Source organism: Malaclemys terrapin, chromosome 8 (assembly GCF_027887155.1).
Source record: "Malaclemys terrapin pileata isolate rMalTer1 chromosome 8, rMalTer1.hap1, whole genome shotgun sequence".
In the NCBI taxonomy this organism is placed as follows: domain Eukaryota; kingdom Metazoa; phylum Chordata; order Testudines; family Emydidae; genus Malaclemys; species Malaclemys terrapin.
In genome coordinates, this window is record NC_071512.1 from 5751978 (window position 1) to 5766486 (window position 14509).

The 14509-nt window shown below is 46.9% G+C and overlaps 1 protein-coding gene across 1 annotated transcript in view; it reads left to right on the plus strand.

Moving 5' to 3' along the window:
* GLRA1 (glycine receptor alpha 1) overlaps window positions 1–6875 on the plus strand; it is a 227625-nt gene extending 220750 nt beyond the window's left edge. Inside the window, exon 9 of the mRNA XM_054037382.1 lies at window positions 6585–6875. Within this exon, the coding sequence (XP_053893357.1) occupies window positions 6585–6875 (291 nt within the window). The remainder of the gene's footprint in view (window positions 1–6584) is intronic.
* The last annotated feature ends 7634 nt before the right edge of the window (window positions 6876–14509 follow it).

Sequence of the window (14509 nt, forward strand, 5' to 3'; positions counted from 1 at the left end):
GGATAAGGAACTATTTAATGTGTTTAGAGAAGTAATTACTAATAGAAACTGTGTAATTATGGGGGACTTTAACTTCCCGGATATAGATTGGGGCACAAACGCTAGTAGTAATAATAGGGCTCAGATGTTCCTAGATGTGCTTGCTGATCAATTCCTTCATCAAGTGGTAGCTGAACCGACGAGGGGGGAGGCCACTTTAGATTTGATTCTGGTAAGCAGTGAGGACCTCGTTGAGGAAGTGCTAGTGGGGGACAATTTGGGCTCCAGTGATCATGAGCTAATTCGGTTTAAAATACATGGGAGGAGTAACAGAATTAAGTCAAAGACTAGGGTTTATAATTTTAAAAAGGCCAATTTTAACAAATTAAGGGGACTGGTAAGGGAAGTGGATTGGGCAAACGTATTAAGGGATCTAAAGGCAGAAGAAGCCTGGGATTACTTCAAGTTAAAGATGCATGAGCTGTCGGAGGCCTGCATTCCAAAAAAGGGAAAAAGATTACAAAGCAGGAGATTTAGACCGAGCTGGATGAGCGACCGACTCAAAGGGGTGATAAGGAAAAAACAGAAAGCGTACAAAGAGTGGAAGAGGGGAGGGATTAGTAAAGAAACTTACCTTAGTGAAGTCCGAGAATGTAGAGATAGAGTGAGAAAGGCCAAAGGCCGTGTAGAGTTGGAGCTAGCGAGGGGAATTAAAAGCAATAGTAAGAGGTTTTACAGCCACATAAATAGGAAGAAAGCAAAGAAAGAAGAAGTGGGACCGCTGAAGACTATTGCCGGAGAGGAGATTAAAGACAATCTAGGCATGGCGCAATATCTCAATGAATATTTTGCATCGGTGTTTAATGAGGCCAATGAAGGTATTAGGGATACTAGCACCACTACAGAGGGGCATTCGGGATGGGGGATTACCGTATTCGAGGTAGAAACAAAACTTGATTGCCTTAATGGGGCTAAGTCGGGAGGACCGGACGATCTTCATCCGAGAATATTGAAGGAATTGGCGCGGGAAATAGCAGGCCCATTAGCGATAATATTTAATGAATCTGTAAACTCGGGGGTGGTCCCGTTAGACTGGAGAATAGCTAATGTGGTTCCTATTTTCAAGAAAGGGAAAAAAAGTGATCCGGGTAACTACAGGCCTGTTAGTTTAACATCTGTAGTGTGCAAGGTGTTAGAGAAAATTCTGAAAGAGAAACTAGTTGAGGACCTGGAGGTTAGTGGCAATTGCGATAAATTACAACATGGTTTTACGAAGGGCAGATCGTGCCAAACGAATCTGATCTCCTTCTTTGAGAAAGTAACGGATTTATTAGATAAGGGAAATGCGGTGGACCTAATATACCTGGATTTCAGTAAAGCGTTTGATACTGTACCCCATGAGGAATTATTGGTTAAACTGAAAAACATGGGGATCGATATGAAAATCCAGAGGTGGATAAGGAATTGGTTAATGGGGAGAATGCAGCGGGTCGTATTAAAGGGTGAACTGTCGGGTTGGAGGGAGGTTACTAGTGGAGTGCCTCAAGGTTCGGTTTTGGGACCCATTTTATTTAATCTATTTATAACTGACCTCGGGACCGATTGCAGGAGTGGGCTAATAAAGTTTGCGGATGATACGAAGGTGGGAGGCGTTGTAAATTCGGAGGAGGATAGGGATATCCTGCAGGGAGACTTGAATGAGCTTGTGAATTGGAGTATCAGAAATAGGATGAAATTTAATAGTAAAAAGTGTAAGGTGATGCATTTGGGGATGACTAATAACAATTTTAGTTACAAGATGGGGACGCATTGGTTAGAAGTAACGGAAGAGGAGAAGGACCTAGGGGTCCTCGTAGACCGCAGGATGACTATGAGTCGACAATGCGACGTGGCGGTGAAAAAAGCCAATGCTGTCTTGGGATGCATTAGGCGAGGTATATCTAGTAGGGAAAAGGAGGTCCTGCTCCCGTTGTACAAGGCGCTGGTGAGACCTCACTTGGAGTACTGTGTGCAGTTCTGGTCTCCCATGTTTAAAAAAGATGAACTCAAACTGGAACGGGTGCAGAGAAGGGCCACTAGGATGATCAGAGGAATGGAAAACCTGTCGTATGAAAAGAGACTAGAGGAGCTTGGGTTGTTTAGTCTGACAAAGCGAAGGCTGAGGGGGGATATGATTGCTATCTTTAAATATATTAGAGGGATTAATACAAGGGAGGGAGAAGAATTATTCCAGCTTAGTACTAATGTGGATACGAGAACGAATGGATATAAACTGGCCGTGGGGAAGTTCAGGCTTGAAATTAGACGAAGGTTTTTGACCGTCAGAGGGGTGAAATATTGGAACGGCCTTCCGAGGGAAACGGTGGGGGCGACGGACCTGTCTGGTTTTAAGATTAAGTTAGATAAATTTATGGAGGGAATGGTTTAATGGTAAAACATAGTAGTCAAGGGAAACCAAACAATGGTAGGTAAATCGTATAATGGCTGACAGGGGTCAGGCTGGTGACTCTTGCCTATATGCTCGGGGTCTGACTGATCGCCATTTTTGGGGTCGGGAAGGAATTTTCCTCCAGGGCAGATTGGCCGAGCCTCTGGAGGTTTTTCGCCTTCCTCCGCAGCATGGGGCAGGGATCTCTAGCAGGAGGGTCTCTGCCGATTGAAGTCACCTAAAACAGGATTGGGGACTTCAACAGCAGAGTCCAGGGAAGGGGTAGGGACGGTTTTATGGCCTGCAGCATGCAGGGGGTCAGACTAGATGATCATAATGGTCCCTTCTGACCTTAAAGTCTATGAGTCTATGAGTCTATGAGAATCAGGTACTTGATATCAGGGCCAGCTTTAGGTCGATTCCCCCGATTTCCCGGAATCGGGCCCCGCACCTAAGAGGGCCCTGTGCCTTAGGTGCCTTTTTAATTTTTTTTACTCACCCGGTGGCACTCTGGGTCTTCGGCAGCACTTCGGCGGCGGGGGGTCCTTCACTCGCTCCAGGTCTTCGGTGGCATTTCGGCGGCGGTGGGGTCCTTCAGTAAGCAAGTGAAGAACACACACACACACACCCCAGCCGCCGAAGTGCTGCCGAAGACCCGGACCGCCGCCGGGTATTCGAATCAGGCCCCGCAGTTCCTAAAGCCAGCCCGGCTTGATAGCTGCCTCACCTGCACTTGGAGCACATCCCTAGCTGTGCTAACTGGCAGCCAGGGGTTTCTTGCTTTGGTTCCCTGCCACCTGCTGGCAACAGTAGGAAGTAGTCGCCTATCTGCTGCAAAGGAGAACATGACGGTGCTGGCTCAGAGAAGCTCCATGACTTGAGAGAGGCACCGGGTCATGTGGAGGTTAAAAGTGGCCCCCACACTTCAGAAATCAGTCGCTCCAGTTTCTACTCAATGCTAATTGCTGATGCCTCATCTACCACGTAGATTAAAATAGCAAAATCCACTTGCTGGCTGATAAACCACGTTTCCCAGGGTCTCCATAATTTAAATCTGCCTAGTAAACAAATTGGATTGGGGGGGGGGGGTACTAAAATGGTAGAAATAATAATTCTATGAACCATTCACTTCCTTTTCTCTTGGTTCTAATTAAGGCCAATGTAACCCAGGCACAGAAATGCCCAAGGGGATGGCATGCAGAGATTTAATGGGCTCTGCAGAGAGTCAGGATGTGTTTCATGAAGGGTTATCCCTGCGACAAGCTCGGCCCCGGGCGGGTTTCTGCTGCTCACTGTCTCCCAGACTCACTCATTCCGTGTGTTCCTGGTTTGTGTGTGATGTTGGCTCAGCTCTTCACTTCCTCCCTCCGTCTCTCCCCCCGCCTGATGGAGGGACAGATAGGGACAAGGGGAGGCACCACCACGATTCAGGAATCCCGGTCTTCAAAAGTATCAACAGAACTTCCCAAAGCAAACATGGAGAATGCTTGTGCTTCAGGCAGAGTATCTCGCAAGGTGTATGTACAGCAACTAGCATAACGCGGCCCTGATATCAGCTGGGGCCTCTAGGCTTTAATATAAATGACGGTGAGCCAGACCCCGATGTTCCGACTCAATGCCCAATTCAGATCCCACCACAGTGTCGCACTAGTGTACCGCCACCCACTCCGGTGGGGTTCCTCCTGATATGCACCAGGGTAAGTGAGAGGAGAATTCGGCCTGCGGTCTTTACACTGGCAAAACTCCCAGCACTTCAGCAAATCCTCCCAGCTGAAATCAAAGGTTGATTTAGAACAGAGCATTTGGCCTCAGCATACTTGAGTTGATTCGCATTAAGGTCAATCCTTATTCAGTCCCTTGTTACTCCCATTGACTTCAGGAAGAAGTTTACCCCACTGGAAACAGAAGGATTTGGCCCTGAAAACCTGCATTGCTAGGCCCCTATCACGCAGGCCTGTTCACTCCCACTACAGTTGCCAATTTGGGTTGGACGTACTCCTGGAGGCTTCATCACATGACAATCTTTCATTAAAGATTAATCTTTCATTCCTGGAGACTCCAGAACAATCCTGGAAGGTTGGCAACCGTAACTCCCATGGATTTCAGCATCAACTGACAAGGGCTTAATCTGCAGCAAGGGCGATATGGGTTAGATGCGAGGAAAAACTTAAGAGTTAAAGCAGGCGTCCAAGGGAGGTTGTGGAATCCCCATCATTGGTTGGAGAAACACCTGTCAGAGATGCTCTAGGTTTACTGGGTCCTGCCTCAGGGCCAGAGGCTGGACTAGATGACCTCTCGAGCCCTTCCAGCCTGACATTTTTCTGATTCAAGGTGCCTTGCCCTCTGCTCATCTTCCTGACCCCAGCACAGAGCCATGTGGGTGGAGGCTCCTTGGAATCGACATCCAGGGGCAAGCAATGGAAAAGTTTCCTTCATCTCTGATTACTTCCGTCTGGGAACAACGTGCATGGTACCGAGGAGGTTTCTCATCTCCTCTCAGAGCTGGACATTCAGGAGCTTTGGGCCCTATAGGAGATATCTAGGACCACTGCAGAAAGCAGTGTAGTGATGGAGAGGGGCTCACTGGTATGGCAGGAAGTGGAGTATCGAGGAAGGGAATGCGGCTGCAGAGAACGCAGCCCTGAGACAAAAGAGGAAGGATGGGCCTGTGATTAGAGTACTAGCCTGGGACTTGGTGGAGATGGGCTGAATTCCCAACTTTAGGCAAGCTATTGTGTGTCTCAGTTCCCCATCTGTAGAATGGAGGCGATAAGTAGGCATTCAGATACTACAGCAAAGGAAGCCATACAAATAGACACCCCCAGGAGGAGAGGAGGGGACGGGATGGTGGTGAGGGCCTACAGAAGGAACCCAGCGAGGGACGGGGAGTAGGTACATCGTGTCAGTAAGTCGGACCCCTCCCCAGCTTGCTAAGCTTGTCTCAAAAATAAAAGCAAGGCTTTATTTTATTTTTTGCTCAGCTGTGCTGACGTGCTCTTGGCTCCACTTTGTAGTTACCCAGCTGTGAGTGTGTAATTCACCCATGCCGTGCAGCTACACGCCCAAGGTAGGGGCCATCCATAAAAGACACTCTGCAAAGAAGGACTGATGGGGGAGGGGTGGGGGGACATGTTTAGAAAGATCAGGGAGGACTTGGAATTGGCTGGTGCCACACCACTGCACTTTTATAGATTCAGTCCCTTTAAAGCACTACCGGGAGAGGATGCATTTCTTCAGAGATTAGGGTAGAAGTTACATGGACTTGCCGGCTGACTGTTGGATTTTGAGCATCATTAGTAGCATGGCCTAGTGGATAGTACACATAACCAGGAGTCAAGAGACCTTGATTTCTATCCCTGACTCAGCAACTGATTCGCTGTATTACCTTCGGCAAGTCACTGCACGGCTCAGTTTCCCCATCTGGGAAATGGGGCCAACACCTTCCTTTGTAAAGCACTTTGCGGTGCAGATAAAAGGAGTGATACCTAAGGACACAGTATTGTTATTTAGGCATTGGATTGTGCAGTGCAGACTCTTGGCGAGCAAGTCGCCTATCACTAAATGTCAGCACACTACTGAATTGCAGGTGGGATGATTATTTCCTTAAATGGGGAGGAGATGAAACCATGTCAACATCTTTCCCGAGAAAGAAGGGAATCAGGGCCACAATGAGACTTAGAGGAACAGATAAAGAAATGGAAGGTGGGCTCGTTGCTAATTCCAGAACACCTGCAGAGATCTTTTCATGGACGGCCCTTGACACTGCCAAGTCCATGTAACTCCATAGGAATTCTCATGTTGCGGCTCTTACTATACGAGTTACATGGAGCCCACTCCTTCTGGGCAAGCCGAAAAAGAAGGTATGGGGGGAGGAGGGCAGAAGCAAAACAGGGGATGTGTTGGGGGAAAAAACACCCAAAAAACCCAATGACTAGCCTTAAGGAAAGAGAAGTCAATCCCATTTTCCAACTGCAGCTGGATCCCCTGATTTGCATCTGTGCATAATACAGAGAGCACCCCTCTATAAGGCTGATCTCCTAAGACAAAGGGCTTGTCCAATACATCAAGAAAGCTGTGTCCACCAGTGGAGTTGAAGGCCATCAGTGGAGAGCCTTATAGCAAGGGTGCATTGTCTCCATCTTATTTTAAGTAGAGCCCTATGATGAATCTGTTTCAGGAGGACGAAGCCGGAGAAGGCAGATTCAACTTCTCTGCCTATGGGATGGGCCCTGCCTGCCTGCAAGCCAAGGACGGCATCTCGGTCAAAGGAGCCAACAACAACAACACGGCCAACCCAGCCCCGGCTGCCTGCAGGTCTCCCGACGAGATGCGCAAGCTCTTTATCCAGCGAGCCAAGAAGATCGACAAGATCTCGCGCATCGGCTTCCCCATGGCTTTCCTCATCTTCAACATTTTCTACTGGATTATCTACAAGATCGTCCGCAGGGAGGACGTGCACAACCAGTGAGCAGGGCCGCCCGGAGAGGAGAGCCAAACGGGATGAGAGGGGAGAAAGCAATCCTCTATACCCATGTGCAATAGCAATGCAGCAATGCATGAATTTAAGAATGTGGCAATATCTACTTTAAAATAAACGGGGGGGGGGACTTTTAAATATACAAACTGAGGATTACCAGGGGCTGGGGAAGGAAGTTTTCCAAAACTTGAATTGGGGGATTGCCGAGGGCTAGGCGTTTTACAGCATAGGAAGGTTCGGATTGCTACAGCGGCAGTCCAAGCAGTGTAATATATTAAATATATATTCATGCTTAATTATAATGCAAAAAAAAAAATCCTTTTTTTAGCCTATTAACAGCTTAAATTCTAAAGCCACTGGAATGATTCATGATTCCATGTGCAGAAGATATTGCAATGATGCTTAAATCTGATTTTTGCTATATAAAGGCCATACCAGTTTCCAGCCAAGCACGCAAAAAAAACAAAAAGAACAAAAAAACCCCACACACATACACACAAGAGAGTCATTTATGCTTCCCTAGGTTTGGTGTCTGTGTTTTCAAGTTGGGATGGATTGGAGGAACTTTAAGGAAGAGGCTGTGGGTCATTCTTTTGGCCAAGGATTTGAAAATCCAATATTTTGTCTCTCTTAGTTAAAGCAAATATAGTCCCCATCCCCTTTAGAGACTAACCCAATGCGAAATCTGAAAACATGAGGGCATTAGAAAGGGCGAGAATGTGCTGTCCTTTTCAGCAAACCAAAAGAATGACAATCTCAAGAGGCAGAAATTACCCTTAGCACAAGTAACAAAATTGTTTTAAAACAGCCTTTGCGTTTCAACCATATTTGTTTGGGACGGGGGGTGGAGGGAGAATGGGAAAAACAAATAGCAATTGTGTTTCAATAGAGCTTTAAAAAAAATCCATGTGTTCTAATGCTGCACACCTCATAGTGAGGAAGAAGATAGAGAAATAAGTGGAATTGAGTTGTATTGGTACAGGCTGGGGTGGGGAGGAGGGTAGTAACTGTACAGAAAGGGCGGTCGTTATATTCTGGCATTGCATAGCAGTAATAATAATATTGAGACTGGGTTGATGGCCCAACTATATTTTTGTAACTTTTTAGTGCTGCATTTAGCTTTGATGTCCAAGGAAAGAGGAACAAGCCTTCTTTTCCCTCTATTGTTTGGTGGGTGGATCCGGTCCCCGGGGGAGCCCCGAGGAAGCCAAGCAGATGAGGAGAAGGGAAGGCCATTAACGTTTACATGGGGCTTGCAGGAGGCAGGCATCCGAAGAGGGGACGGGAACGCTGGCAGATAGGCAGGGGGGCTGCCCTTCAGACAAGCTTGTGATGCAGGCGTAATGTCGGTGTTAGGGGTAGGGATGGGGCATTTAAGACAGCTCTGTTGCTGGCATTTCAAAGACAGGCTGAGGCGTGCAGGTGAGCACAATAGTTGCTGTCCTATCCCTGTCTTTGGGGCCATCTTCGATCCAGTAGCCAGGCTGCCGAGCTGCCATGGCTGTATTTTTTTATTATTATTATTATTTATTTGTGCACTTTAGTGTGTCAGGTGAAAAGAGAAGCAGCGAATGGGAAAGAAGAGACAATCAGTTGGCACTGAAGCACCCGGGCTGGGTCTTGATTGCTGTAGAAACCAGGATGCTGAACTAAGGGAGCCAAATCAGAGGTGCCTCGGGAGGTTTCCAACACCCCTGCTCAGGATTTGCCTTTCAGCAGCTGGAAACAACTGGCCTGGGGCAGGACTGATCCATTTCTATCCATTTACGAGGCAGGCGTTTGATTTCAGGAGTTGCATCGCTACATGTGATACAAGGCAACGCAAAGCAAAATGCCAGCCCGTTTTATACAGGTCTACTGGACCAGGGATGGACTAGAGAGTGCCTCTCGCCTCGGACACCAACTCGGATCTGACCCAGGTCAGTCGCAACCAGCCATCTGATGGGAGAGCGGTGAAAGGGTTTGGTGGGCTTAGTTCAGCTCCCAGTCCACAAGCCCATGTCACAACTGCCAGCCTTTGAGCAGAGAGGCCAAGGGTGGAGGCTGAACGCCACTCTAGCATAGACCAGATGCACCTTGGGAAGGGGAGGGATGAGGGTGGAGAAAGCTTGCCCATGGCTGCCCAGACACTGCGGGTTCTGTGGACAGACATCAGTCTGCAGGGGTGCCGGGCCAGCCCCTTTCACCAGCACTAAATGCACTTTATTTAAAAATAGAAGGAAAAAAGGCAAAAAAAAAAGTGTATCTGTTGCACAGAATAGGGCAAAATGCAGTATTTTCTAACACCTTGTCAAGAGGAACCGCTTAGCTTCAGGGGCTCGTTATCATTGCTGGGGTGGGCACCAGGAGTGAAAGCCCACCCCCTTTCCAGTCTCCTCCCTCCACTCAAGCAGCATAAATCTTGTACATTGAGGATTTTGTTCTTCTGTCGCCGGGTAACAGAGCGTTCCCAGGAAGGGAGAAGTCACTGGAATACAAAGCAGTCGGGCAGAGCCGATATTTAATCTGAAGATGACTTTGAGTCTTGGCTGGGGACCGAGACTGCTGCTGGCTTGAGTTTGCTTGTTGAATTATTGAACCTTCTGCGGCATGAATGGCCTGTTGTGCCAGCTGTGTGCCGGGGAATTGCTCTCAACAGCTTGTCATGACCTGAAGTGAATGAGCAGATTGAGGGAATTTCCTACCTGTCTGCCACCAGGGCAGACTTTGCTGCTAACCCGCCCCATACCCCCACGAGTTCCCCTGGAGGAGCACAGGGAAAAGCCCTGCCTGTATTGGTCTGTCTTTGGTCAGGTGAAATGGATTCTGGATCCATCCTTGGCACTAACAGTTTGGATCCTGACCATTAAATAATGATTTTTCCCTTCCCTTTCCAAATTCTGATGCAGACTCCTAGTTTGGGCTAAGTTCAGCTCAGTTCCAACTCCACTGACTTCAAGGGAACTACAGGAGGGGTCAGCTGTAGGGAGAGTTCCATCTGCACCTTTCTTTCTGCTGAACCACGATGGCAGCTGAGCTGTTATGAGTAGTGACCATTAGATGATTAACAAACCACACGTATCGATATGCAATACTAGGGAATCGCGAGCCTACTTTGTTACAGCTTTTGTTATAACTTTGTTACATCCTTTTTTGCTTTTTTCCAATTCATCCCATGTACAGAGCATGATGTGGGGGGGACGGACCCGGGTCTGGCAAGAGCCAAGAAAACATGCTTCTGATTAACTGGGTTCTGATCCAGCTTAGAGAAGGGCACTGAGCAAAAACAACCCTGAAACTTTGGGGAAGTTCAGCTCCAGATCTGAAGCCAGGGTCAAATTTGCAGCTCAAGTTCATCTGTCATCCCCAGTCCTGTCTAGTTTGGGATGTTGGAAGAGAATAGGAGACATATGTCCTGATCCTGAAACACCCTGAATGCAGGCAGACGGCTGCACCTGCATGGAGCCCCACTGACGTCAACAGGGCTCCATGGGGCCATATAGATCCACTCAGATGGAGCACCTTGTAGGGCTGGGGCCAAACTGGGAGAGATTGGCAACTAAATTCTGGACCCAGTTACTGTGGTGCTAAAGTCAAGTTTTGCCATTCAGTGTAAACACGATGAGGTCTCTGTCATTTCCTCCCCATTACATAGCTAGTTAATATTTATGTGATCTCGCAGGCTAAGGGGCTTGTCTATCTAAATGGGAAACTGACCAGCAGAAATACAGCAGTATAATCAGACCACTGAATATAGTTCTGCTGGTCACATTCCACATATAGAAGAGCCCTTAGTTTTTTCTACAGTCCTCATCCTTGTAGCACCCAAACACTGACAACGATGGAAGGTTTCACACAGTACGTTTCTACATACAGTATTTACCCCGTATATACTAAAAGAAACTGCCTGCTCTCCAAAGTATACTTCTTTATTATTGCCAGCAATACTATGTATTAGCAACAACCTACAGGTTTCCCTATTTGCACTGTAGGTTCCTGTCATATCTGAATCATATCATTACTGTAGCAGTTAACCCTTTATGGAAATTGGGCTCAGAAGGCGGTTTTAAGGGCAAATCATAATATTATGTAATGGCCAGAAAAACAAAGAGTGATCGGGGGTAAATTTTTCAAATGAGACTTAGGCACCTAAATCCCTTTTGAAACTGGGACTTAGCAAAATCACTAAGGCACTTTTGAAAATTTTTACCCCTTGTTACCCATTGTTACTGCCAGATGTGGCTGAAACAGTATAACCACATGGTCAGGAATTAATGTTCTCACATGTAAACATGACCATTGAATGCGAAAAATAATAGTAATATACACCGTGGTAGTAATATAGATTTTCATTTTTTCTTACGATTTTTTTTTTAAGTTATAATTCACAATCAAAGTCAGTTTCGGGTCTTAATCCTGCTTCATGGAAATCGGCAAGAGTTGCAGCTGTGCCTTATTGTGCTGCGTAATTCAGTAAAAGTGCTTGATCCTGCAAGATGCTGAGCATTCTGACCTCAGATCCAGCAAAGACACGTGCTGAACTTTAAGCCTGTGAGCAGATCCATTGATCTCAATGGAAGTACTCATGTGCTTTACGTTAAGTTTGTGTTTGAAAGCTTTGCTGAATCGGGGCCAGCATGTTCAGCTCCCTGTGGGATCAAAGCCTGAGACCACTGACAACTTTGAAAGTTCTTCTGCCAACAGAAAATAAGTGATTTACGCGTCAAACTTTTTTTTTCCCCCACATAGTGCTGCTTGAGCCTTGTCAATTTCAAGGCGGAGCCAGGGTGGCTCAAATTAGAATGGTCATTGTGTCTTATTTATAGTCCCAGGGATCCTGCAGGTTCTTCAAGTTGGTGGCAAAGAGTCCATGCTTTTCAAAACTATTATTTTTTAAAAAGAACTTTTAGGAGAAAAGGTTTCACTATGTTAAAAAATGACTATTTTTCATAGAAATTATAAAACCATATTTTTGTAATTCTCGAACCTACTTGATTAAAATGTAGGGATCAACTGGAATCAGACCAGGGGTCCATCTACTGCAGCGTTCTGACCCTGGCAGTGGCCAGTGCCAGATGCTTCAGAGGAAGGTGCAAGAAACCCTGTAATAGGCAGTTATGGGACATAACCTGTCCATCAGCAGAATACTGTAGTGCATATTCCCAGGAAACACAGTTGTAAAGGCCACAGACCCACTGCCGAAAGCACTCTTAGTTAGTTCATAGAATCATAGACTATCAGGGTTGGAAGGGACCTCAGGAGGTCATCTAGTCCAACCCCCTGCTCAAAGCAGGACCAATCCCCAATTAACTCATCCCAGCCAGGGCTTTGTCAAGCCTGACTTTAAAAACCTCTAAGGAAGGAGATTCCACCACCTCCCTAGGTAACCTATTCCAGTGTTTCATCACCCTCCTAGTGAAATAGTTTTTTCTAATATCCAACCTAAACCTCCCCCACTGCAACTTGAGACCATTACTCCTTGTTCTGTTGGGAAGCTGTGTGTCCCACCATGCCTTTATGAATGCAAACCCTTTCTTCTTTGAGGGCCCAGTCCCGCTCCCATTTCAGTCCATTGCAAAACACCCACCCAGCTTAATGGGAGAAGAATTAGGCTCTCATCCCTTGGCTTACAGGAAGCATTTAGTAGTCTCTTGTTCCCGTGAGGAAGCTTTTTAAACTGTGCTTGTTGGTGGAAAGAAGCTCCAACGCTGCTCCTCTTTCTGAATAGGTTTCTACCATTTTTTTTATAGAGGCACTTCATTAGTTAAAGAGATAATTAAGGTACTTGATCATTCTTGAGGGCATTAAGATTAGCACCAAAGAGGAAATTAGCATGCAATAATTTTAGGATCATTAAGGTTTCCTCTGATACCAACCAGGACCATTACCCATCTCTCTTTCCCTCCCCTTTCTCTCACTAATGATCAGTACCACCTTCATTGCTTAGGTTTATGCATCTCATTTTCTCAAACTAATCTATACCAGAAGGCTGTTACTTATTCCTGGGGGTCTGCAAAGTGACTTTGGTTCCTCTGTTTCACCGCTACAATTTTTCCATCAGAACACTAGATCCCAAAGTCAGCATAAAGATAAAGCAAAGCCTCACCAAAAAAAATTACATTGCTTGTAAGAAAAAAACAACCTCTGATGGAAATTCTATTCTGCCGAATCCCATTAAACAGCTTCAAACCAGCCTCAGATAACTAATGTGGGAATGAAAAGCGCTCGCTTAGTGCATATTCAGAGAATAATGGCTTTTTTTAAGAGTGCCCTTTTCATGGCATGGCTGTTATTGACCCTTCTCTCGTCTCCCAGAACTATTTTAGTGCATGTCTGTAAATCACAGGGTTCGAGCTTTACATCTTAGAATGCAATTAAACAAGACACTCAGTGGAGAAAAGAGAGATCATCAGTGCAGGATCACCCCTCCCCTGCTCAATCACTGGTTGTGCCATGGGCTATGCTCAAACTCACTGTTCCCTTTTAGGAATCATCCCCTCTCCCTCTTCCCCCACACCTGCCTCAGACCCTAGATGCGCAAATGGTCAGGACCAATCTCTCACTGCCAAAGCAGATCTTCCTCTCTCTTTCACCTGACCCCAAACGCCGTCCTTGCCAGAGATGAATGGCTGCAGACAGAGCCCTCCAAGATGACCCCTTTCATGAGGGCCCAAACCCTGCAGAATGCCTCATAAGGGCCCTCCCAGCTCCTAGGAGCCCAGGGCATAAGTATAGGATTCAAACTCAGATTCCTTTACCAGCCAACCCACTGACTGTCCAGCTAGCAAATAATTCAACACCGCATAGGCCCATCAGCTCACTTTAGAAGACAGTCTCCCCACAACAGAGGCTCTGTCACAGGGGCAGCTGGGGTATTGCCCAGCGCAGGAACATGAGAGAATATAATGTGCCTTCATCCCCCCGAATGAGCCATGCAGAGCTACTGGTTTAAGGGAACAGCTGGGGGATCAGCATTCGGGCGGGGCAGCAGGGGTGCAGTCCCTTTTCATTAAGGAGCATTGTGGAAGTTAAGGAGAGTTACTGTATCCCACCTAAATGTTTGCCCTCCAGCTGCCACTGTCTCGGGAAGTGCCCTCACTAACCCTGCAGTGTCACACTGCAGCTCGGCCTGAGTGCCTCACCTGGAAGAAAGATGTGCACCCACACTAGCATCATATCTTTGTACAGCAGTCTCAATTCAGGCCGCGCCCACTCCACAAGGACGATCCCATTGCCAGGGTATCACTCCTCTTTGCCAATGTTTAAATCCACTAAGAAACTGGAAATGCCCAGCAATCTTCTCCATCCCCCTACCATCCAGCAGAGACAAACCAATTCACCCACCTCCCAGTTAGAAAATACCTTTGCATCAGTGAACGTGCAGATGAATTTCTTTTCTCCTGCTGATATTTCCCGTTCTCTTTTTGTGGAGCGAAAAGCAAGGGCTCTGGGAGAAGGGGCAAGAATCGGAAAGGGAAAACATAGCAGCAGCTAACGGGGACTTACCAGCAGCTAGCAAAAGCACAATGTGAAAATGATCCCATTAGGGCTGCAGCTGCTGGACTCGGCCCAATTTAAAAGGCCAGCCCCAGAAAAGCATGGTGGGTAAAAAGCTCCTACAAGCAGGTAGCCCTGCGGTGGGCAAA